Source organism: Thunnus thynnus, chromosome 20 (assembly GCF_963924715.1).
Source record: "Thunnus thynnus chromosome 20, fThuThy2.1, whole genome shotgun sequence".
Lineage (NCBI taxonomy): Eukaryota > Metazoa > Chordata > Actinopteri > Scombriformes > Scombridae > Thunnus > Thunnus thynnus.
In genome coordinates, this window is record NC_089536.1 from 801,335 (window position 1) to 823,822 (window position 22,488).

At 42.3% G+C, this 22,488-nt stretch overlaps 1 protein-coding gene across 1 annotated transcript; it reads left to right on the forward strand.

Annotated features, from left to right (window-relative positions):
• The first annotated feature begins 1,370 nt into the window (after positions 1-1,370).
• Positions 1,371-21,559, forward strand: LOC137172709 (rho GTPase-activating protein SYDE1). The gene is made up of 14 exons (XM_067577298.1): positions 1,371-1,688; positions 9,731-10,008; positions 10,290-10,788; positions 10,933-11,274; positions 12,412-12,607; positions 13,526-13,689; positions 14,202-14,321; positions 14,408-14,496; positions 14,772-14,909; positions 16,450-16,576; positions 16,721-16,887; positions 18,082-18,355; positions 18,479-18,781; positions 18,989-21,559. The coding sequence occupies exons 1-14, from the start codon at positions 1,604-1,606 to the stop codon at positions 19,180-19,182; spliced, it is 2,976 nt and encodes a 991-aa protein (XP_067433399.1). The 5' UTR covers positions 1,371-1,603; the 3' UTR covers positions 19,183-21,559.
• Positions 21,560-22,488: the final 929 nt, after the last annotated feature.

Here is a 22,488-nt window from a genome sequence, read left to right on the forward strand (position 1 = left end):
TACATTTTTAGTAATGTTTTTATGTTTACATGTTTGGTACTAATCTGTTTTTATCCCAGAAGGAGAAAGTTTTCAGCCCTGAGTCGTGTCTGCAGGCTGCAGCATACAGGCAGCCTGGGAGGCCAAACCCAGGGCGAAGCTGCCGCTGTGAGCTCAGTGATCCCTGAAGGAGACGCTGATGAACGTATCAACATTTTTTATCAACTCAGATCTTCCTTCACCTGCAGTTTGCTGCTGGACAGTCAGAGAAAAATCAACCTCAAACAGTAAAAGTGCTGAATGTGTCTCTGACTTTTTTAAAAGTTTATTCATATTTTAAACATATAAGAATATCAATAAATACAAGAATGTGATTCCCCAAACAATTTAACACAAAACAGTTTTTAAAATGACAGAATGCACAATGATGAGGAGAAAGAAAGAAAAAATTAAGAAGCTATAATAAAAACAAGGAATTTCTCCCATATTTCATTTCTGTCAAATGTCTCTAATCCTCTGGTTGATTTAGTTAAATGAATCCATTTAATGAAACTTCGGGGTTTTTCCAACACCTGAGGATAAATCTCAGAGCTGTAGCCAGACTTCACTAAACACTCACAGCTTGTTTAATTACTTTAAATTCTGTTTGATCGTTAAGGAGACAGAGTTTGGGACCCTGTTCCCAGAGTTCCTCAGCACAGATCCATAGAATACATATTAGATTCCCTTTCTTTCTTTTCATTACATCTCCAACATCAATCATTTTCTGAAAGAACCATCTTTTTTAATTTACTGACAAACATCATCCACTTTAAATGAAATGTACACGGTGTGGTCGACACATGATACACAGCAACAGGACGGATAATTAGTGGGTGTTCTCTAGCACCACATAGTGGACAGGAAGTGATATTTATCTCCTACATGCAATGTCCAATAGTCATGAAAATGTAGCTCCATGTCAGGTGTCCTCTGGTGAATATTAATATTTCACTTATGTAGTATTGCTAATGAGCAACAGGATGTGAAGCCTAAATCACACATAGTTCAATAAATATATACACAGTTTCCAATATGTCATCTCCAGCAACACACACTGCACACAGGAAGTAATGTTTTACTCATTCACACAGTGTCAACAGACCTCCAGCAGCGATATCATGGCTGCCGCTCACTGATCAGCACTTTTTATCTCAGATTCTCACATTTATAACTCTGCACTGAGCAACACTTTGCTGACTTTTTAGAATATTTTGTTATTTCGGAAGCCTGCAGAGCAAACTTTGCACTACATTTCCCATGATCCCCATGTGTTCCTCTCCCCCTCTCTCCCTGCAGCGGTGGAGGGAGGAGAGTGGGAGGAGGAACGGGAGGAGGAGGAGGAGGAGGAGGAGAAGGAGGAGGGGGAGTTTGGGAAAGAATGTGTGGAATTCATTTCCTGTTCTGCAGCTCTCTCAGAGTTTGTTAAAGCGGAGGACGCTCGAGTCTGAAAACATGAAGCAGTGAAGGAGAAGGAGCACCGACTCCTCTGTTCTCCTGCTGGATTACTCTCTCCGTTCTCCTCCCCAGGACCTCCAGGCAGGCAGGCAGGCAGGCAGGCAGGCAGGGAGGGAGGGGGTCCACCATGGCTGAGCCCCTGCTGAAGAGAACCTTCTCCCGGCTGCGAGGCAAAGACAGAACCCGCAGGAAAACTGAGCCCAAACTGAGCGGTGAGGACACACTTACATCATCATCATCATCATCATCATTATTATTATCATCATCATCATCACCATCTGTTCAAAGTTGAAAGTTTGTGATGCAGAGTTGGGACACAGAGATCTGATTGTTGTTCTGATATCTGCTTCACTCTGAGAGCTGAGAGCTGCATCTGACCCAGAAACAAACTTTAACTTTATGATTTAACGTTTTCTACTGAGTTTATTTACCTGAACCGGTTCACGTCGTCGCTGCAGTCTGTCAGACTTTGTTCCAGACTGAAACAACTGTCAGATGCAGATCTTCATGTTCCTCATAACTTCAGTCATCCTCTGACTTTTCCTCCAGAGCTGCAACGATTAATCGATCAACAGAAAACCAATCATCAACTGTTTCGATAAATCAATTAATCAAAGCTCCAAACGTTTGGACGTTTTTATAAACGCAATAAAGAAAAACATTTTTAATGTAACATTTTCTAGTGTTGACAGTTCATAGAAACAGAAACGTTTCCCCAACTAACAACTATTTTCATTATCAATGAATCTGTTGATTATTTTCTCGATTAATTGATTAGTTGTTTGGTCCATAAAATGTCGACGATGTGGATCAGCTGAACATGTTGTTGTTTAGTCCACAACTCAAAGATCTTCATCACAGCTGAGTCTCTGAGAACAAACATCATCAGAGTTCAAACATTCTCTTTGTTCTGTCTGAATGTTTGACAAAGAATCAACTGATCGATTAGTTGATCGATCGATTATTGTCAACTATTAAACTAATCAACAACTGTTTTGACGATCGATTCATCTTTTCAAACGTTTCCAGCTTGTTAAACGTGAATATTTTCTGGTTTCTTTAGTCTCTCTGACAGTAAACTGAAGATCTCTGATGACATCATCTTTATAAACCAAACAACTAATCAATGAATCCAGACAACAATCAATAGATGAATCAATAATGAAACTAGAATCAGCTGTACGTATCTGTAAGACAACAATCTCATTATGTTGATCATGACTTTGTCTCGTTTACATTATTCGTTATATAAAACTGTTGCTGCTTTGCCCTCAGTCTCGTCTGCAAGGAGAAAATTAAATATTAACTTGATTATCAATCAGAATCTTTTCTTTGATCTGTTTTTGTTCTTCTGAACTGTGAAGAAACATTTAATTATATTTTGTATTTTGATTTTATTGTGAAAAGTGTTACAGAAAGAATCAATAATTAAAATCATCGTTAGTTTCCATGAACTGTCAACACTGTAAAATGTTACATTTAAAAACGTTTGTCTTTATTGCGTTTGTAGCTGTGATTGGCTCGTCGTCGGGTAGGAGACAGATGTTCGCTCTGCGTGAACACGTTTCCTCCGCTGCCACATTCGGTTTATGAGGAAAAACCTGCAAAGTTATGACATCATCAGCCTCAGCTGTACATTGTGTTTCCTTCTAATTAGCTCATAAACAATAAAAAACAACAACAAACAGTATTATCATGAATAGTTGTTATTGAACAGCAGAAAGTAGATCAGCAGTAGTTTCAGGTTCTCGGCAGGTCGGTTGATCCCAGACTGACTCCGTGATGTTGAGATCCTTATGACTCACGGAGGAGAATCTAAACATCTAACATGGACAGAGTTGCTCATTCAGAGGAGGAGGCTGAACAGTGGACTTTGGCCTCAGGAGACCGCCGCTCGTTTCCTGTTTCCAACCGCGAGTCGGGACAGTTTTTTAAAAAGCGTAACCACGATCGTGTCCTAACCTTTGACCCCGTGGTTGTTACTGTAGCCATGACGGGAGGGAATCTTTGGGAATCTCACCGTTCAGAATCGATTGTCGGTTGAATAAGTAGAAAAGGGAGCGCGATGATCTCTTAGTACGCTGTGTGTCATAACTGCAGGCTTTTGATTAAAAGATAATCGCATTAATTAATGAATTGATTTGAAAGCATCTTACAGTCTGCTGCCTGTATGAGAATAACAAAATGAAAGTGTGGTTTACTGGTTGAGTGTAAAAACAGCAGCTGCTGTGTTGGCTCTGCAGTGAGAGGAAGGGTCTGGTTTGTTACTGCGGATCGCTGCTCCGCTGCCTTAACGTCAGTCTCTGAGTGACGGCGGAGAAAGTTCACAATATATTTAATTTAACACACACACATCACAACATTATGTTTTAACAGTGATGTGTGACGGTTTTGAAACACAGACAAATGAAATCATTTAGAAAACATCAGCATGTTGACATTACGGGCGTCCTGGCAGTCTGCTATCAGGGCATAATAACACATCATTCTTACTTCATATGTCATTTCATTGAAGTTCTGGCCTGAAATCTCATAATTGAATTGACGTCTTAAGCAGACAGGCAGGTCATCAGGTTATCTGAGCTCAGTAGAGTCTCTGCTTCACTCTGCTCTGTAACAAACACCAGATGAAGTCCAGTTAAAAACAGCTGAAATCTCTGGATGTTATGGACTCTGCTGCCCCATAATGCTGAGGGAGATCTGTATCTGTGAACTGATGAGGTCAGAGGTCAGCTGAGTGTTGTTGTAGAAACAGAGGCCGTGTGAACGTGTCGTTCTCTGTCTGTGTTGGTACAGTAAACAGCAGACACATGACCGATAAACAGCCTGCAGGGTCATGATGTCACCTGTGATGTCACTGCTCAGGTCCAGCTGGCACAGACGCTGACAGGAAGCTACGCTAACAGTTTCTACCTGCTGCCGGACTTGTTCTTCTTCTAAAATGGGAGTTAGAAAGAAGTGAGGTTAGCTTAATGTCTGCTGCAGGCTATGTTAGCCGCTGCTAGCATGACACACCCTAGTCCCCAGTTGCATTGTGGGTAATGTAGGTGCCAGGTCAAGGAGGAAGAATGCGTTGAATCAAAAAGACGACATCTCTGATTCTGCTGCATCGAGTTGATCTTGAATGATTCTTGGATGCTTTAACGGTTCGATGTATTGATTTCAGATATTTGTTGGTATCAGAAACGGTCAGTTCAGTCTGTGTGTGATCATCTCATCGACACACACGTGCTTTAATGTTCAGCTTCCTGCAGACAAACTGGGTCAGCTGACCACTTCCTGTCATTAGTACAGTGTGTGGGTGGGTGTGTATGTGTGTGTATGTGTGTGTGTGTGTGTGTTGTGACTTCCTGTTTATCTCTGTGATAGGAGTGAAGATTTAAGATATGAAACTGTTAACTGCTCTCACGTGCGTGTGCACACACACACACACACACACACACACACACACACACAGAGACTCACTGGTCCTCACGAAGATAGATGTACACCTTTGAGGCGGCTGATAAGAACTGTACTGAGATACACACATTTCAGCAGAGTGTGACAGTAATATAACTTCCTGTGGTTCAGTGTGGAAGATCAGCTGATAAACTGTCTGTCTGAGGTCACATGATGATTTTTCTGCATCACATTTAACTTTAAACGAGCGCCTTCAGTCTGCAGGTTAACTCCTAATAACTCATCTGAAACACGCATCTGCTCTGCAGCAGTAGAAGAAGAACTCACATCCTTTACTGCAGTACAAGTACATAAGTATTATGAGCTTGATGTAGTTAAAGTATTGCAGTAAAAGTACATAAGTATTATGAGCTTGATGTAGTTAAAGTATTGCAGTAAAAGTACATAAGTATTATGAGCTTGATGTAGTTAAAGTATTGCAGTAAAAGTAGTGGTTTGGTCCCTCTGACTGATATATTATTATATATGACATCATTAGATTATTAATAGTGAAGCATCAGTGTTAGAGCAGCATGTTACTGTTGTAGCTGCTGGAGGTGGAGCTAGTTTACACTACTTTATATACAGTTAGCTAGTTTAGTCCAGTGGTTCCCAACCTAGGGGTCGGGCCCCTCCAAAGGGTCAGCAGATAAATCTGAGGGGTGGTGAGATGATTAATGGGAGAGGAAAGAAGAAAAAACAAAGTTCTGATACACAAATCTGTTTTCAGTTTTTGGACTTTTTCTCTAATCTTTGATTTTTGCTGAAATATTGGATCATTTGAACATTTATTGAAATGAAAGCATGTGAGAAGTTTAGAGGGAAAAATCACTATTTGGTGGAGCTGTTAACAACTCATAGACATGTGAAATGTGACCCCGACTACACACTGCTTTTTGTAAGACGTCAAAAGCCAAAAAGGTTGGAAACCACTGGTTTCATCTTTAACAATGTGTTGTATTTTAAAAGCTTGTTATATTATCCATTGTGTCAAATCTGCATCTGAAAAGTAACTAAAGTTGTCAAATAAATGTATTTAGTTACTTTCCACCGCTGCTCCTCTGTCATGATTTCACCTCCTTGGAGCTCTGAAGCTCCACAGGAAGTGATGTATCAGTGATGTACAGTAAACAGGAAGTGCTGAGACAAACTGAACATACAGAAGTTGAATCCAGTTGTCGTCCTCCACACAAGTTTTCCTTTGAAATAATTAAAACATTAACTAAAGTTCAAGTTATTATTATTATTATTAATAGTAGTGTTCTTGGTTGTTGACACGTTGAACTTATGTGAACAAAGTAAAAGTTTCTTCTCAGAGGAAATTATATGAAAATGTGTTTCTTGTAGGACGTTAGTACAAGTTAACTACATATTTACTTTTCTCTTAAAGCTAGCCTCAGTGTGTGTGTGTGTGTGTTCAGTGTGTCTGACTGCAGTCTTTGTGTGTTTCTGTGTATTTTAAGACTCCAATGAATAGTGAATAGACAGCAGTGTGTTTAGTCTTAAATACAGAGAGTTCATTGACATCTGCGGAGACACAGCTGTTTATTCATTCTCCCCCTCCTCCCCCCTTAATCCCTCCTCCTCCTCCTCCTCCTCCTCCTCTTTTCTCACTTATCAGCATCTCTCAGGCTGCTGGAAATTAAAAACAGATGGACTATTATTAGCTGCACACACTCACCGTCCTTTATCGGGACCTCAGTCAGATGACAGGAAGTAGTGTCCGACCTCTGGAGAGTGTCACTTCCTGTCTGTGGAAGTTAGTGATAAACTGTCTGTGCGCTACCTGCCAGCAGACACACAGAGTGAGGAAAGTGGAACATCCAGCCGCTGCAGAGACACATCTGAACACTGGACAGATGTGTTCACACTGCATCAGCTGATCATGTTAGACACTGCGTTGTGCTTCTGCCTTCTAGTGGCCACACGTCATCCAATCATTGATCTTTATCATTATATATCGACGCTGCAACCAACCTCGGTCCTAACTTGGTACAAGAGCAACAACAATTAGGCGATTGATTGATTAGTTGCCAATTATTAAATCAATCACAAACTATTTTGATAATTGATTCATCGCTTTGAGTCATTTTTTAACAAAATGGTGAAAAATGTTGATCAATGTTTCCCAAAGTCCAAGACGACGTCCTCCAATGTTTTGTTTTTTCCACAACTCAAAGATATTCAGTTTACTGTCAGAGAGACTAAAGACACCAGTGGTGGAAAATAAGTCCATGTAAAGGAAAAGCAGAGATTTATTTTGAAACACATCGTGTTGGGAAATAATTGCTGAAAACATTTGAAGACTGTGAACTATGTAGTACTGAACTGTGGAGTTAAACTGTGTTCAGGATTTGTTGGCCGTGTCTAAAACGGCTGCACCATGATGTAGAGGCGTTACTAGTCTCACACTATACACACACACTTGAATGGGTTACAGTGGTCTCTGAGGGGGATTCATGGGACTTCCATTTGTCCTTGAATGGTTTCTTGGGTACAGTATGAGTTTGGTTCTTGTAAAACTTTCATCAGACCTTGAAGAAGTTCCAAGTGAAAAAGGAATGTCTCTGATGAGGTTGCAAAGGTCCTTGAGGAGGCTTTGGTGGTCCTTGAGGTGGTTTCAGTGATCCTTGAGGATCTTCCAGGGGTCTTTGGAGACCTTCTATTTGTCCTTTAAGTGGTTCTTTGAGTATGCTATGAGTTCAGGAGTTCCTGGTAAAGATTTCATGGGTCCTTGAAGGACCTTGAGGGGGTTCAAATGGCTTTTAAGGATGTTCCAGGAGTCCTTGAGTGAGTTTACTGCTAACAGAGCGTGATGCTCACTCTGCAGCCATAGCAACTCAGTCTGTTGCCATGGTTACCTGCAGGTAAACACACCTGGAGGTGAAACTGTCGACCTGAACTGTGACTGACATGTGAACAGACTCCTCACAGCCAATCAGGGCACAGGATTATGAAGTCAGATGATCTCCTTTGTGATCGGTCTGTGGCCGTCAGAACAGAACAAAAGTCGTTTTTTATTTAGTGAAGTCAGATTTACTGAAAGAGCTTCACACACACACACACACACACACACACACACACACACACACACACACACACACACACACAGCTGGAAGAGAGAAATCCAGATGTTCAGGATGTGAGAGAGAATCTAACTGCTTTAAATGTTCCACTTTGTCCCTGCAGTCACAGAGCCGAAGGGACCGACTGATTATAGAAGATCAATAATCACCAAACTGTCATCAAACCAGCAGACTGAGACAGCAGCTGTTTGGGTTTTATATCTGGAAGATCAACCGCTTTTAACTCTTTAAATAATCTTTCCTTTAGGCAAATCAACAAGCTGATGGAGCTCACTGTCTCTAAAACCAACAAAATACTTTTCAGTTGAACTAAAATTACTAGCTTTATGGACCAGGATACTGGTGGAGACCCAAGGAGCTATGACTTGCTTTGTAGATGCTCTACAGGAGGCAATCTGGCAAATCAATGAAATACTGCACTGGCAGTAGCTGACTGTACCTGGTGCCTCTGTCCCTGCCCCAACCTTTCTTTAACCTATTTCAATAACAGCAATTACACTACAGAAATGAGATGTAAGGTGACCATGTCAGAGGAATCTGCATCCAAAGCAGAACTGCAAGATAAATCCAATCCAAATTAATGTCCTTGGTGTGGTCTGACCGTCTCCCTGTAGGTGTTGACCTCTCTGTGGTTTCATACAGTTAAAAAGTGTTGTATTGTACTGGCTAAATGTGGCCACAACTATATGTTAAAGGGGAACTTTTCTGCCTTTTGTGGTTTTCTGTTATTTATTTCCTGTTCTGATGTCGGATACATGGTCAAAGTTCCAAAACTTGAGGTGTGTAGAAATGCTGCCTGAAAGTCAAAAGTCAGGGCTTCAACCTGGTCTGAACACTTTGTTTGCGATGTTTTTTTTTTTCAACCTTGCCGACGAGCTGATGTCGGCTCATTGCACATGCTCATAAACAGCCATTCTGTAGCCTTGCTAAGGTGGTTGCTAAGGTGGTTGCTAAGGTGATTATTTCATATATCAGATGTGATTCAGCTCCAACATGCACGGATGGATTTGAGAAGTTGACATTTGGAGTAAAGAAGGAGAAAAAGAAGTGAAATCCTGCTACTATAGTTTGTTTACGTAGCCTCTGGAGCCGGAGGAAGCTTCCTGAAGCTGACCAATCAGAACAGAGTGGGCTCATCAGGAGGCGGGCCTTCAAGAGACAGGAGCTAAAACGGCCTGTTTCAGACAGAGGCTGAACTGAGGGGCTGCATAAAGGACCAGTAGAAGATAAATAAGGAGTTTTTAACTGGAAATCATGCAAAGATCTTCCAGTAGAGCCCCAGAATATAAATATAGAGCTGGAAATGTGCAGAATATGTGTCCTTTAACAACCAGAACTTTTTACTAAAATGTAACAGGACACAAGTCGAAGCTGTAGAGTGACACCGGTAACACCTGTCAGTCACACCTGTGGTGAGTTAGTCTACAATGGAAGCTGAAGAGAGAAATCCACTTAATGTTGATTTTTGATTATGTGTGTATCCATTTTCCATTCAGTCTCTAAAACATAGTTGGTTCTGTGAAGTTGTTGAGCTGATGAATCTCAGAGGTTTGTGCTCAGTCGGTAGTTTTGTCTTTATCAAACTTCCATACAGAAACCAACTGAGAACCACAAAATAACTCCCCGCTGAATTCCTTCCCTCTCTCTCCACAAATATGCTGACACCAAATGCAGACTTTAATCCACAGCGAGAATGACACTAACAGCTCTGTGTGTGTTTCCTCCAGATGTTCCAGTCAAGTCTGACACCGTCCTCCAGACTTCTTCATCACCATCATCACCATCAACGAGAATGCCAGCAGCCGCCGACCCTGAACCCTCCTCACCCCCCCGCAACCACATCACAGTAGCTAAGAAACAGCAGTGGGCTCGGCAGGGCTCTGTGGCCCCAACCGCCACCCTGCCCTCAGGCCCCGCCCCCAGAAACTCTGACTGGGACAGAGCGTCAGGAAAATCCCAGGATGCACCTGGGCAAGCCTGGAGTCAGAGGCTGACACAGGACAAGGTACAAGACGATAGGGGTGGTAGTTTGATTCCCTTTATACTCCTTTAAAAGAGCCTCTCGTAGTTTGGTCCCTTCTTCTTGTCCTGCTCTTGGTAGTTTGATCCCTTCTTCTTGTTCTGCTCCTGGTAGTTTGATCCCTTCTTCTTGTCCTGCTCCTGGTAGTTTGATCCCTTCTTCTTGTCCTGCTCCTGGTAGCTTGATCCCTTCTTCTTGTTCTGCTCCTGGTAGTTTGAACCATCCTTTTAATACTCTAACTTCTGCTTCTTCTATTCTGTTCCCAGACAGAGCAGCGGGGCGACAGGACAGGCATCAGTCATTCCTGGGATATGACCAGCACCTCTAGTGTTCCTGTTAGTTCCTCTTCGGTACTGCAGGAAGTCTCCCAGCCAGCAGGGGGCTCCATTGACGCACCCACCAACTCCACCAGCACCAAGCTGTCCGGCCAGCGTGCCTACCTGCAGAGCCTGGACCGCAGCAGCCGAGCCTGGGTGCTGTCTTCGGCAAAGTCCCAGGCTTCAGACGAGGCCTGCAGGCTGCAGGAGGAGAGCAGCAGCAACATCTGGTACAACCCGATCCCTGAGGAGGAGGACGCGGCAGGGCCACGCAGGGAGGAGGAAGTGTGGAGGAGGAGGGACGACCGGGAGGAGGGAGGATCTACCCGAGCAGAGCTGGGAGGGGTGTGGGTTGGGCCAACAGAAGGTCGGAACAATGACTGTCCACTGGAGGGTGCCAATCCCAGTGTCAGTCACCATACTGATGACATCACGGCAGAAAACACAGGTTAGACGACCTGATTGCACCTTCTGATATCTGTATTCCCTCTACTAATAATGTGTTGATACTGATTTGATAATGGTCACCAATATGGCACTAAAACATTTCAGGAACATACGCTAAATGTTTCTCTCTCTTTCTCTCTCTCAGACTCCCCCCCCTCTGACTCTAGCCCCGCCTCCCAGAAGAAAGGGGGCGTATCCGGCAGTGTGATGGACAGGCTGAGGTCTCCAGGTACAGTGAGGAAACTCTCCCTAAAGATGAAGAAACTTCCTGAGCTGCGACGCAAACTAAGCCTTCGCTCTTCGTCTCGTGCCAGTCGCCAAGGAAACGACGCCAGAGGGGGCGGGGATGAGTCGACCAGTAAGAATACAACATCATCATCTGCGTTGTCCAACCAGAATGTGATCAGCAGATATCACCTTGATAGCTCCACCCCTCCTGCCCGACCACTGCGACGGTCGTCGAGAGGACGCTCCGCCAGCAAAGGAGGTAAACATGTTTATTTATAACAGTGTGGAAGATGAACAACATCTAGACTGTGGACACTGTTCAATAGAGGAGGAAAATACAGTACAGTACAGAACACAACATCAAGACTCAAAGTCTCAGCTATAACAACTCTTTCTCTGATAGATGACATGTCGCTCGTTGGTGTCAGCTAAAAGGACAAATGTTAGGACAGAATGAAGCAATGAAACATCGGGTATGTCCAAACACCAACATTTTAAGTTTTGAGCACTTAAGTGGGTGTTCACACACTGCCAGGTAGCAGGCAAGTGTGTCCTATGTCTGAAATATACAAACATACAGACAGTGCTAAGTATATCCCACAATTCATCATAGTGTATTGCGCAACATCAGTCCAGTTGTTGGCAATAAAGTGCCAATAGGCTGGTTTTATGAATGTGTGTGAATGGTTAGTTCCCCCTGATGGGCAGGTTGGGACCTTGCATGGTAGCCCCTGTACCCATTCAGTGTATGAATGCGTGTGTGTGTGAGTGGGTGAATGTGACACGTAGTGTAAAAGCGCTTTGAGTGGTCGGAAGACTAGGAAGGTGCTATACAAGTTCAGTCCATTTACCATCATTAACAATCAATCTGGTCCTCTTGATGAGATTGATAAGACTAATATCGTTATATGTCTGATACCATCAAGATAAATATTGAATATCACATCCATCATCAAAGATTTTGAGAAATTCTTAAAACATGTTATCATACAGAAACCATTCAACATAATATTGTATTATGTCTGTTTTATGTTCAGTAAACCTATGTGCTTCTAGATAAATTGATTGAATTGCTTCGTGTTTCTCCTCGCAGCTGCTGTCTGTTTAATGGTAACTGTAACACGGTTTGGTTAAACTGACTTTACTATTTCGTCATCAAATCATAGGAGCTCGATTTTGTACATGAACAGTATTTGTATTTGCATGAGTAAAGCAGGAGAATGATCCTGCTCCCTTCACCTCAGTACACAGAACGCACAGAATATATATTGTCCTCGGAAGTTTGAACTTCTGAGTTGAATTTGCCAAGTCTGAACTTGGTGTACTTTGTATTGAGAAAGGCCTCTTGTCACAGAGTTAAACCACCAAATGTAAAATGTTTATGTTTTCCTTTCAGGTTATCTCAGTGATGGAGACTCCCCAGAGCTGCTGCCACGGCAACAGGCTCCTCCTCCTGCGACCTCCCAGGAAACAGGATGTGATGTCAGTTCATTTCAGCTGTACGTCGGCTCCGACCCGCCGCGATGCAGCCAACGGGTGACGGGGTTACTGACCGTCCATCTGCTGGGCCTGGAGGAGATGAAGACCAGCAGGTACAAACACACCGACAACGCTAACACCTGGAGCTAGCAAACAGCAGCTAACAGTAAGCTAACAGGTTGCGCTGGTGATGGACAGTTAAAGAGTAATCAGATGAAGACAAGTGATCTGCTGAGAGCTGAACTTCTGTCAAAATTGTATTGAGTTTGTATGTGAATAGAGAAGTTTGGGTGTTTCCATTCACTTCATTACAGTCAGAGTTTGATCACAGCAGCATCTAGTGGACATCAGAGGAACCACAGCTGGTTTGCTGTAGAGCCGCTGCAGTAGATGAATATCAAGAGCAGGGATGCCCCCCGAGATATTACTGAGTTTATATAGTGACTTTGCTGTTGTAAACTTTACTGTTGCTGCTCTAATAAACACTGTTTAGTTTTATTTTAAATTCTAATCCTGTTCTTCTTTAGTAATGAATAGAGACTGATAAGAGTAGTAGTATCAATAACAACCCATCCCTAATCAAGATAATTTGGTTAGAAACAGTTTTAAATATGACAGTACTGTTCATTTTATGGTGTTACAGTTTCAAAAGTGACTGCATAAAGAAAACAGATAGCACAACTTAGACATAAAATGCAACACAAAGAGTTTAAAATGAAGACAAACAATCATAACATTTGCATTAAAACGATAAAACATACATACAATAAAATAACTGTTGGGTGAAAACAGGAGAGAAATGATACTTGTAGAACTCAGATAAGTTTATGTACAACTAAATGATCACACCAAATATTAGGCAATTATATTCTTAGTATCAAAGTTTTGATGCTGCCGACAGCGTTTTATCCTGGACTTTGACTCCAGAGACAAGAGGTTGAGATCATGTTTAGACATTAAAACACTTCAGTTGAGGAAAGATGTGGCTTTGGTTGAATGTTGAAAAGTCTCTGTGTGTCTCTTCCCCGCAGGTCTGAGGGCAGTAAGGAGGTCTTCCTGGCCATCCAGATTGACGGCGTCACCAGAGCGAGGACCGCCCTCCTGACCCTGCGAGGCCCCGCCCTCTCGTTAAACCATGCTTTCCACCTGGAGCTGGAGCGAGCGCGGCAGCTACGCATCGTAGTGTTAACACCAGGTACTACTGCTGTCACTAATACTACTAGTCAGTGCTACTACTGATATTACTGGTAATGCTTTATTTTACAGCTCCTTCAGTTTTACACTAATTTCCTGGTAATGTTCTGAGTAATTTGCAGGTATTTAATGGTTAATTTTTAGGAGATTTTATAGAAAGGGTGATGCAGTTTGATACAAATTATAAGAAAAACTGGGAAAAATCTTATTTTGGTTTAGTTGGTAAGTGCCGACTTTTATATTTGGGATCATACATAGTTGTTAATTTGCAAAAGTTCTTGATAAATTAGACTCTTAGCAATGCTTTAACTGATAGAAAATACTTCAGTGTGAAGTTTAGTGTGTTAAACTTGGATCCAGTATTTGGCACCTACAATATAGATTCAGTAAGGGATTCAAAAGGATTCAGATTTGATAAAATGCTTGAAACCTCAGTTCTAACTATTCACATGGTGTCTTGAAATCCTCGGTGACGTAAATCTCTCTATTTTTTACTTTTTTCTCTCTCTGCAGCCAATCCACAGGCAGGGGGAGGGGCTAAACCCGAGACCGATCAGAGTCAGACTTCAGGTCGTCCAACCAGAAACAGAGTCTGTTGTCTGGGTGGAGTCTCCATCCCTCCTTTATTTAAAGGTTCATGGCACTGAAATATTGTGATTTTACTAATTCACTACTGTTGTTTAAATGCAGAAATATGAATGAGTATTTGTGTCTCTCAGGGAGTCGCAGTCAGCAGCTCTGTGTGAAGTTGGAGCCCAGAGGTCTTCTTTACGTCAAACTGTTGCTACAGGAAAAGTGGGACACACAGGTACAAAGTAACACCACTACAACTACTAAAGAAACTTCCACCAAACAGCTGTTGATGATGACAGCATGACACGATGGTCTCTGCTGTAATCACTAGACCTTCATTAGAGTTATTGTAAAGGCACGATTTACAACCACAGACTCACATACCACCATCACTAACACTGTTACTTGTGCTGTACAAAAAACTGTTATATAAGATTATATATATTATATGACATTGATAGTAATATATCACTGAAAAGATTACTGAACTGTAACCATTTCTCTGTGCAGCCCAGCACTGACACATCGATACCTGCTAATGTGTTTGGGGTTGAACTGCACCACCTGGTGGAGAAAGAAGGATCTGCATCTCCAATCCCTCTACTGATCCAGAAAACTGTGGCAGAGATAGAACGACGAGGACTGAAGGTATACATCCATCCCTTCCTTCATCCCTTTATCAGAGAAACTTCAGCTTTGACTTTAACAGTCAGTTATATTAACAGTGGGAGGTGTTTGAGCGGCACAGGGGTAATATTCCTGTCCTGGAGTCCTGCTAGCAGTACCACGGTTCACCAAAAGGCGTATTTCCAGATTGGTTATACGATCCAGCAGAAACAAGTGTGTTCAGGGCTTGAAATTAACACTCGCCAACCTGCTAAATGTGGGTAAAGATGAACTGTGGGAGGTAACATTGTAAAGTTACTCACCTTCCTGGTGAGTGATGAATTGAGCTCTAAATATCACTGCATCTGTTTGAAACAGGCTGCAGAAACAATCCTCATAGTCCTCCTAATCCTATATTTCCCATGAGCACTATGTCATGATGTGTAATACAACCATTGGCCTGGACGTAGTGCGTGGAAGAATCGACTGAGTAAACAGGCTGGACTGCTATACTTGATGTGGATTTATCTGTGATTTAGAGATTTCTGACTGGGACAAAAAAACAAATGAGCAGAAGAGGAAGACTGAGGATAAAAATGAAAACGAAGGAGGGGAGAAGAAGAAAATTAGGACATTTAAATGCCAAATGGGAATCGGGTCATGAATGGCTTGTATTTGATGCAGAAAAAAAACATAACATACTGCCTGATCACCGGATCTAAACGTCTGGAAAATACAAGACAAACCATTTAGTGGTCGGCACGAATAATTTCAAAATGGAGGCTGACAAAGAGATTTATTATGCTACATCTTTTATTTTTAGCAGTACTTCAGTGCTCTCATAATCTGGTTTATTTCAAGGAAAAACATTTTGACTTGTGGAAATTCTGATTGGCCAGTGGGGGAAGGGGGGGGGGTTGTGCTCTTCTTCTGGTTGTTCAGGGCTCTGGGACAGTCGGAGGTGGAGTTGGGTGGGATCGACTAAACCTCCCTTACAGCTGAAGCTCCTTACTGTCAGGTGGAAATATTAAAACCATGTGACACAGAGGTAGAACATATCCATCTGCAGCCTCCACAGGACAACAGGAGAGTCAGCGGACAAAACAATGGACTGGACTTTGAATTCCATACTTGGGAGAAAGTGAAGAAAATAACAAGTCCATCCATTTTCTGATGTTCATCCGGGTCCAGGTTGTAGTGGCAGCAGGCTCGGTAGCCCAGAACTTCCTTCTTGAGCCACATCCTCAAGCTCCTCCTGGAGGATCCTGAAGTGTTCCCAGACCTGATAAATAAACCCTGGAGGGATACGCTGGACTCGCTGCTGCTTGGATCCACCATCTCATTCTGCCAGTCACTACCCAGAGACCAGGACCACAGCTGAGGCCTGGAACAGAGATCCACTGGTGAATCCAGAGCTTCATCCTCAGGATCAGCTCCCTCTGAACCACCACAGATTTACTGCTGACACCGTACCACTCCACCTGTCAATCTCACGTTCCAGCTTACCTTCACTGAAACTAGAATAAAAATGATGTTTGTTCTGCATTATCCAATAAGGACTTTCTCCACATCTGTCTGTCAGGTGGTGGGTCTGTACAGACTGTGTGGTTCTGCTGCAGTGAAGAAGGAGCTCAGGGATTGGTTTGAGAGGAACAGCTCAGCTGTCTGCCTCAGCGAGGACCTCTACCCCGACATCAACGTCATTACAGGTCAGTATCACACAGTCTGGCTGAGTGACCTGAAGACTCAGACGAGTTTTGTGCTAGCATGACTCCAGACCACCATGACTCATTCATGACCTTAACTTGTGGTCTTGTTTGCTGGATAGTACTCAGTACTGTGTGTTTTGTCAGGTATACTGAAGGACTACCTGCGAGAGCTTCCGTCTCCGCTCATCACCAGGACTCTGTACCAGGTCGTCAGGGAGGCCATGACCTTACGACCCCCACCTGCGACCCCTGACCCTCAGCTGGCCCAGAGCACTGTGGAGCTGCTGTCCTGTCTGCCACCACCAGAGAGGGTAACACAGAGTACTACTACTAATACACATTTATTAAAGTTAATTCAGTAGATCCAAACTGACCCTGATGAGAGTTTAGGTTCAGCTTTTAACACCCTTCTTTGTGTAGATCACATGAGACATTTATATATTCAATCAGCTGTAATTCCAAATCGACGAAAACATCTTTTGAATTACTTTATATAATGTCACTGCGTAAGGATTTAAAGACAAGACATTCTGAAAATAAAACTTGTATGGGTTTATAAAGGTAAGAGGGCTGTCAATCAATTTTAAAAAAACTAGCTAATTAATCGCACAATTTGCTGTGATTGAACACAATTGTAATAATGGATATTAAAATGTAAAATAATAGAATAATGTAGAATCAGCAGCAAGGAAGTGAATTCAAATACTATTGTTTAATAGCATCTTTTTAACTTTGAACGCAGATTCTTTCCTATGAACTACAGATTTCCAATAAAACCATCAAGACCATTGACTGTCAGCTTGAAAGCACATTTCTTATAAGTACTGACAGAAATAATAACAAAACCATCAAGGCCATTAAAATTAGATTTCAGCTTAGAGGGTAGTAATTTCTCATATGCACTAATATAAATGATAATTAACAACAATAAACATGTTTCATGTTCAAATGCCAGTTGAATGTAAACCAAATCCACAGTAGTCCATAAAAATATGAAAAAAACAACAAGGAAAGATTCTGATTCACACATGGAAGAAGCCTTTTCCTTCGCCAAAACGTAGCCTAACTTTGAGCATTATTTAGCCTCCTTCTCGACAAGCTAGCATGAAATGGTACCAATGGATGCTCCAGGTCATCTAGTTTCATATGATACTAGTATCTTCTAGCATTCTAGTATTTCAAATTAATTCAAAAATTAATTTTGACAGCACTTAAAAGTAATAAATTCTGTTACTTTATTTTTCTTAAATTTGGAATCTGTGCACCTCATTGTGTAGAAACGGAAACTGAGTCGGCAGCCTTTCAAGACTGAATGTTTCTGATAGTGCAATCATTGACTCTTATCATTTTATGACAAAGAAACTGTATTTAATGGAGATCAGTCATGTCTGGACACCTGATGCACTTAGTAAGATCAGCATCGGCTGGTCTGATGCAACCTTACTAACAGGATCATTTTACTGTCTCGGGGTTTACCTTCACTTTTTCTCTCCCTCTCTCTCCAGGCCACTCTGTCTCTCCTGCTCGACCACCTCAGCCTGGTCGCGTCCCTCAGCTCGTCCAATAGGATGACACACCAGAACCTCGCTGTCTGCTTCGGCCCGGTGCTCCTCACCCCGACCCAAGAGGCCTGGAGGGGGGGAGGAGGAGGAGGAGGAGGGGGAGGAAGGGGAGGGAGAGGAGGAGGGAAGGGTTTCTGTCATGGTGAAGAGATAGCGAGCGCGGTGGATTTCAAACGTCACATTGAGGCGTTGCACTACCTGCTGCAGCTGTGGCCAGGTGAGACAGGGGACGCTTTTCTTTTATTACACTTATACAGGGCAAACATGCTCCGCCCACTCTGTTGTTGTCATGGAAACTGGTTTACTTTTAACAGCATCTTATTCTGACTTTTTTCCTCAGTGCCAACCCATCGAGTCACGTCAGACGACCACATTGACGTGTCCCCACCGCCCTCCCCCACCCTTACCCATAACCCCCTGGGCCAGCAGCAGCAGCAGCAGCGGCGTCCTGTTCTGCGATTGGCTCTGCCCCAGAACCCTGAGGAGGTGGTGGTGTCACGTCGCGGGCGAGGCGGTCTGGCCCGGCTGGAGAGTCCGCCGCCGATTAACCGGTACGCTGGAGACTGGAGCATCTGTGGACGAGATCTTCTGTCTGGACAGGAGGCCGATTATGACGAGGTGGCAGGAAGCGAGAGTGACGGAGGTAAATGGAGTAGGACAGGGAAAATTCTTGGAAAAATTATAAAATTAAATTTGAATCCTAATGACTTTGATGATTTAGTTTTCATCTGAATCTGTTTTTCAAATTGATTTGTCTCATGATGGACATTAGAGGAAACAGTTGACTATCTTCATATTTTATAACCAAGTTGTTATTCCTTTCACGTTTCCACCTCTGTTGTTGATCCAGGCAGCGGGGATGAAGAGGAGGAGGAGAAGAAGGAGGCGTGGTTGTCAGGAGGAGGAGGAGGAGGAGGTCTCTACATGGACGACTTCATGGATTTTGATGCTCCATTTAACTGTCGACTCAGTCTGAAGGACTTCGACACTCTGATCCACGACCTGGACCGAGAGCTGGCCAAACAGATCAACATCTGTCTGTAGAGGAGGAAGAGGAGGAAGAGGAGGAAGAGGAACTACAGCCTGTGCCAAAAATAAAAACAAAACCAGATTAATTTATTTCTCTGATCCAAAGGTAGACGTAGCTTCAGTGTTAATATGAAGGAGTGCTGATGTAGGCTTCGGAGGTTTTCAGTCTGAGGAGGAACTACAGGAGCAAAGTTGTCTTTGATGTGTGGATGCAGATGTTGACTCTGTTCTCAGATGAAGGATGAGTTGCCTGTCGGTTCCTCTCACAGCGTTGTTGACCCTCTGAAGTCTCTGATGTGAACTTGTTCTGGGTATCAGGGTAGGATTGTGTTAAACGGGACCGTTTGCACTGTTGAAGCCATAATTTCACCTGGTGAAACTTTTAGTTGATGTGAACAAATTGCAGAATGTGTCGCTCTGCTGCTTCATCCAATCAGAATCTGTTCTGTCTCTGGCTGAAATGTTTTTATGCTTATGCTCTGTTTACTTTTGAATGTGACGTTTAGGTGACGCACAGAGTTCCAAACAGTCAAAGTGAGAAAATATATCTGAACTACTTTTGTGTTCCCTCAAAGGATTTAAACTTTTTTATCAAATCTCTGGCTTCCTCCAGAAATGTGGGTCAGAGTGAATGCAGAAAATATCATGAAGGAATACAAATGTAGTTAAGAAGAAAACATTGTGTCTGTCTGATGTGGGAAAATTCAGAAGGACCACTGAAAAAAAAACAAAAGCTGTGGAGGTCTTTATAAGTGTTTCAGAGTTGCAAAATGATTTTGACTTTTGAAATTGACTTTCTTTAAAAATGTGTGATTCCCAAAACACTTCAGGCATTGATAATGGCCTCATGAACAGCTCAGTGTTTTTCAAATTCTGAAACTATTTCTTCTTTAAAAACATCTATGATTGTATGTTAAATAAATGTCTGTAGTGATGTTTCACTGCTCGGCGTTTTAAACTTGTAAACTTTTTCCAGAAAAACAAGAAGCTTGTAGCACTCTAAAGTATGTTCAAACTAATCAAAAGCACTTAAAGAAGACAAATCTAGGCTCTGAGCTGTTGGTAACTCTTACAGAAGCAATGGCACTAGATAAGTGGTTGTGTTTAGAGTTTATTCTGTTATTGGTTATATTAAAGCCATATTCCTCAGGAAGGCACTGGTGTCATCTTCTGACACATTATTATTACATATTTTTAACACCTCAAAACCCACAGCAGAGCACCCCTGCTGGTTTATAGTGGTCCTCTGTTGGTCTCTTGTTGGTTTCTATTGGTCCCCTGTTGGTTTCTGTTGGTTCCCTGTTGGTTTCTGTTGGTTTCTGTTGGTTCCCTGTTGGTTTCTGTTGGTTCCCTGTTGATTTCTTTTGGTTTCCGTTGGTCCCCTGTTGGTTTCTGTTGGTTTCGGTTGGTTTCCTGTTGATTTCTTTTGGTTTCTGTTGGTCCCGTGTTGGTTTCTGCTGGTTTCGGTTGGTTCCCTGTTGGTTTATGTTGGTTTCTGTTGGTTCCCTGTTGGTTTATGTTGGTTTTGGTTAGTTCCCTGTTGATTTCTTTTGGTTTCTCTTGGTCCCCTGTTGGTTTCTGTTGGTTCCCTGTTGGTTTCTGTTGGTCCCCTGTTGATTTCTGTTGGTTCCCTGTTGGTTTCTGTTGGTTTTGGTTGGTTCTCTGTTGATTTCTTTTGGTTTCTGTCGGTCCCGTTGGTTTCTGTTGGTTTTGGTTGGTTCCCTGTTGATTTCTTTTGGTTTCTGTTCGTCCCCTGTTGGTTTCTGTTGGTTCCCTGTTGGTTTCTGTTGCTTCCCTGTTGATTTCTTTTGGTTTCTGTTCATCCCCTGTTGGTTTCTATTGGTCCCCTGCTTGTTTCTGTTGGTTCCCTGTTAGTTTCTATTGGTTCCCTGTTGGTTTCTGTTGGCTCCCTGTTGGTTTCTATTGGTCCACCTTTGTTTCTATTGATCCCCTGTTGGTTTCTGTTGGTTCCCTGTTGGTTTCTATTGGTCCCCTGTTGGTTTCTCTTGGTTTCTGTTAGTTTCTGGTCTCTCTTGGTTGAGCAGCAGAGCGATATGAGCTGCAGTTGATCATCAGTATTTTCACGGTACAAAGTTTCTAACTGTGATTAGTTTGTGAAGCCACAGAAGGAATACGATGCCATGCTCGAGAGCACTACGGCTCCAAACTGAGCACAAAGTTACCAATGATGTTCTTATTTTAATCTGTTTTCTGTTTGTTCTTGTTGTTATTTGACAGTATTACTTTGTTTTGCACAACTTCATAAGCACTTATGTTTTTTGATAATGACAATGTTCTATGCAGATGATGTAACCAAAGTGTTGAAGCACAGCAGCCTGTCTGTATGTCTTATTAACCTGACCAACAATAAAACACATTATTATTATTATTATTATTATTATTATTATTATTATTATTATTATTATTATTATTATTATTAACAGGGATTGGGTTGTTATTATTACCTACTATTTTGGGGATTTTGGGTGGATTTGTTTTTTTCTGTTTGTATCTTTTTCCTGTTTGTATCTTCATTATTACTATGAATTATTCTGAACACACATGCAGTGTGGAAAAAAAAAGCATAATTTAATTAAGATGTTCTTCCACTGCACAGTTTGATCCACCTCGTTTTGGCACCACAAAATCATCAAACAAACGACAATTTGACATCTTGTTGGGTTGTGTATTTCAGTCTGAGGTCGTCAGTTAATTGTCGAAAATATTCTAAATGCAAAGTCCACTTCTGTAGCTGGTGACAAAGTCAAAAACACTGGGATTATTTAAGTAAGTGCACCTGTGTTATGAATCTGCACACTCAAATGTTATTCATAGAGCCCACTGTGAAAGTATTGAAACACTCAGTCCATGGAGAAATGCTCAGAGCCCGTATTCAGAAACTGTGCCTTTAAACAAGCTGTTTGGAATTCCGTAAGGTTGTGATGTTACACCTATACGATCAGAGTTTCCTTTAACTTCGTCCTCCGACAGCACCCCCCGCCCTTCCTGAAAGAAACAAAATATGCTTATTTATGTTTTTTTTACCTAATTTATGTGCACTAGTTCCATTTCAGCTCAGTGTGAGAGTCTCTATTGCATTTTACTGTCATCTATGGTCATGCTAGTTTCTCTTCTCTGCTCCGTCTGTGTTTCACCGAGGGCGGGGCTTAGCCCCTCCACACACACACGGAGCGGAGCAGAAGAGAGACAGACAGCGGAGGAAACGTTGTGCAGTTGTTGGATGCCAGGAAGCAAATTTGTCATCACACAGCCTTCCAAACGTTGGATAACATTATCCTCAGCGGTGGCCATCGCAATTTA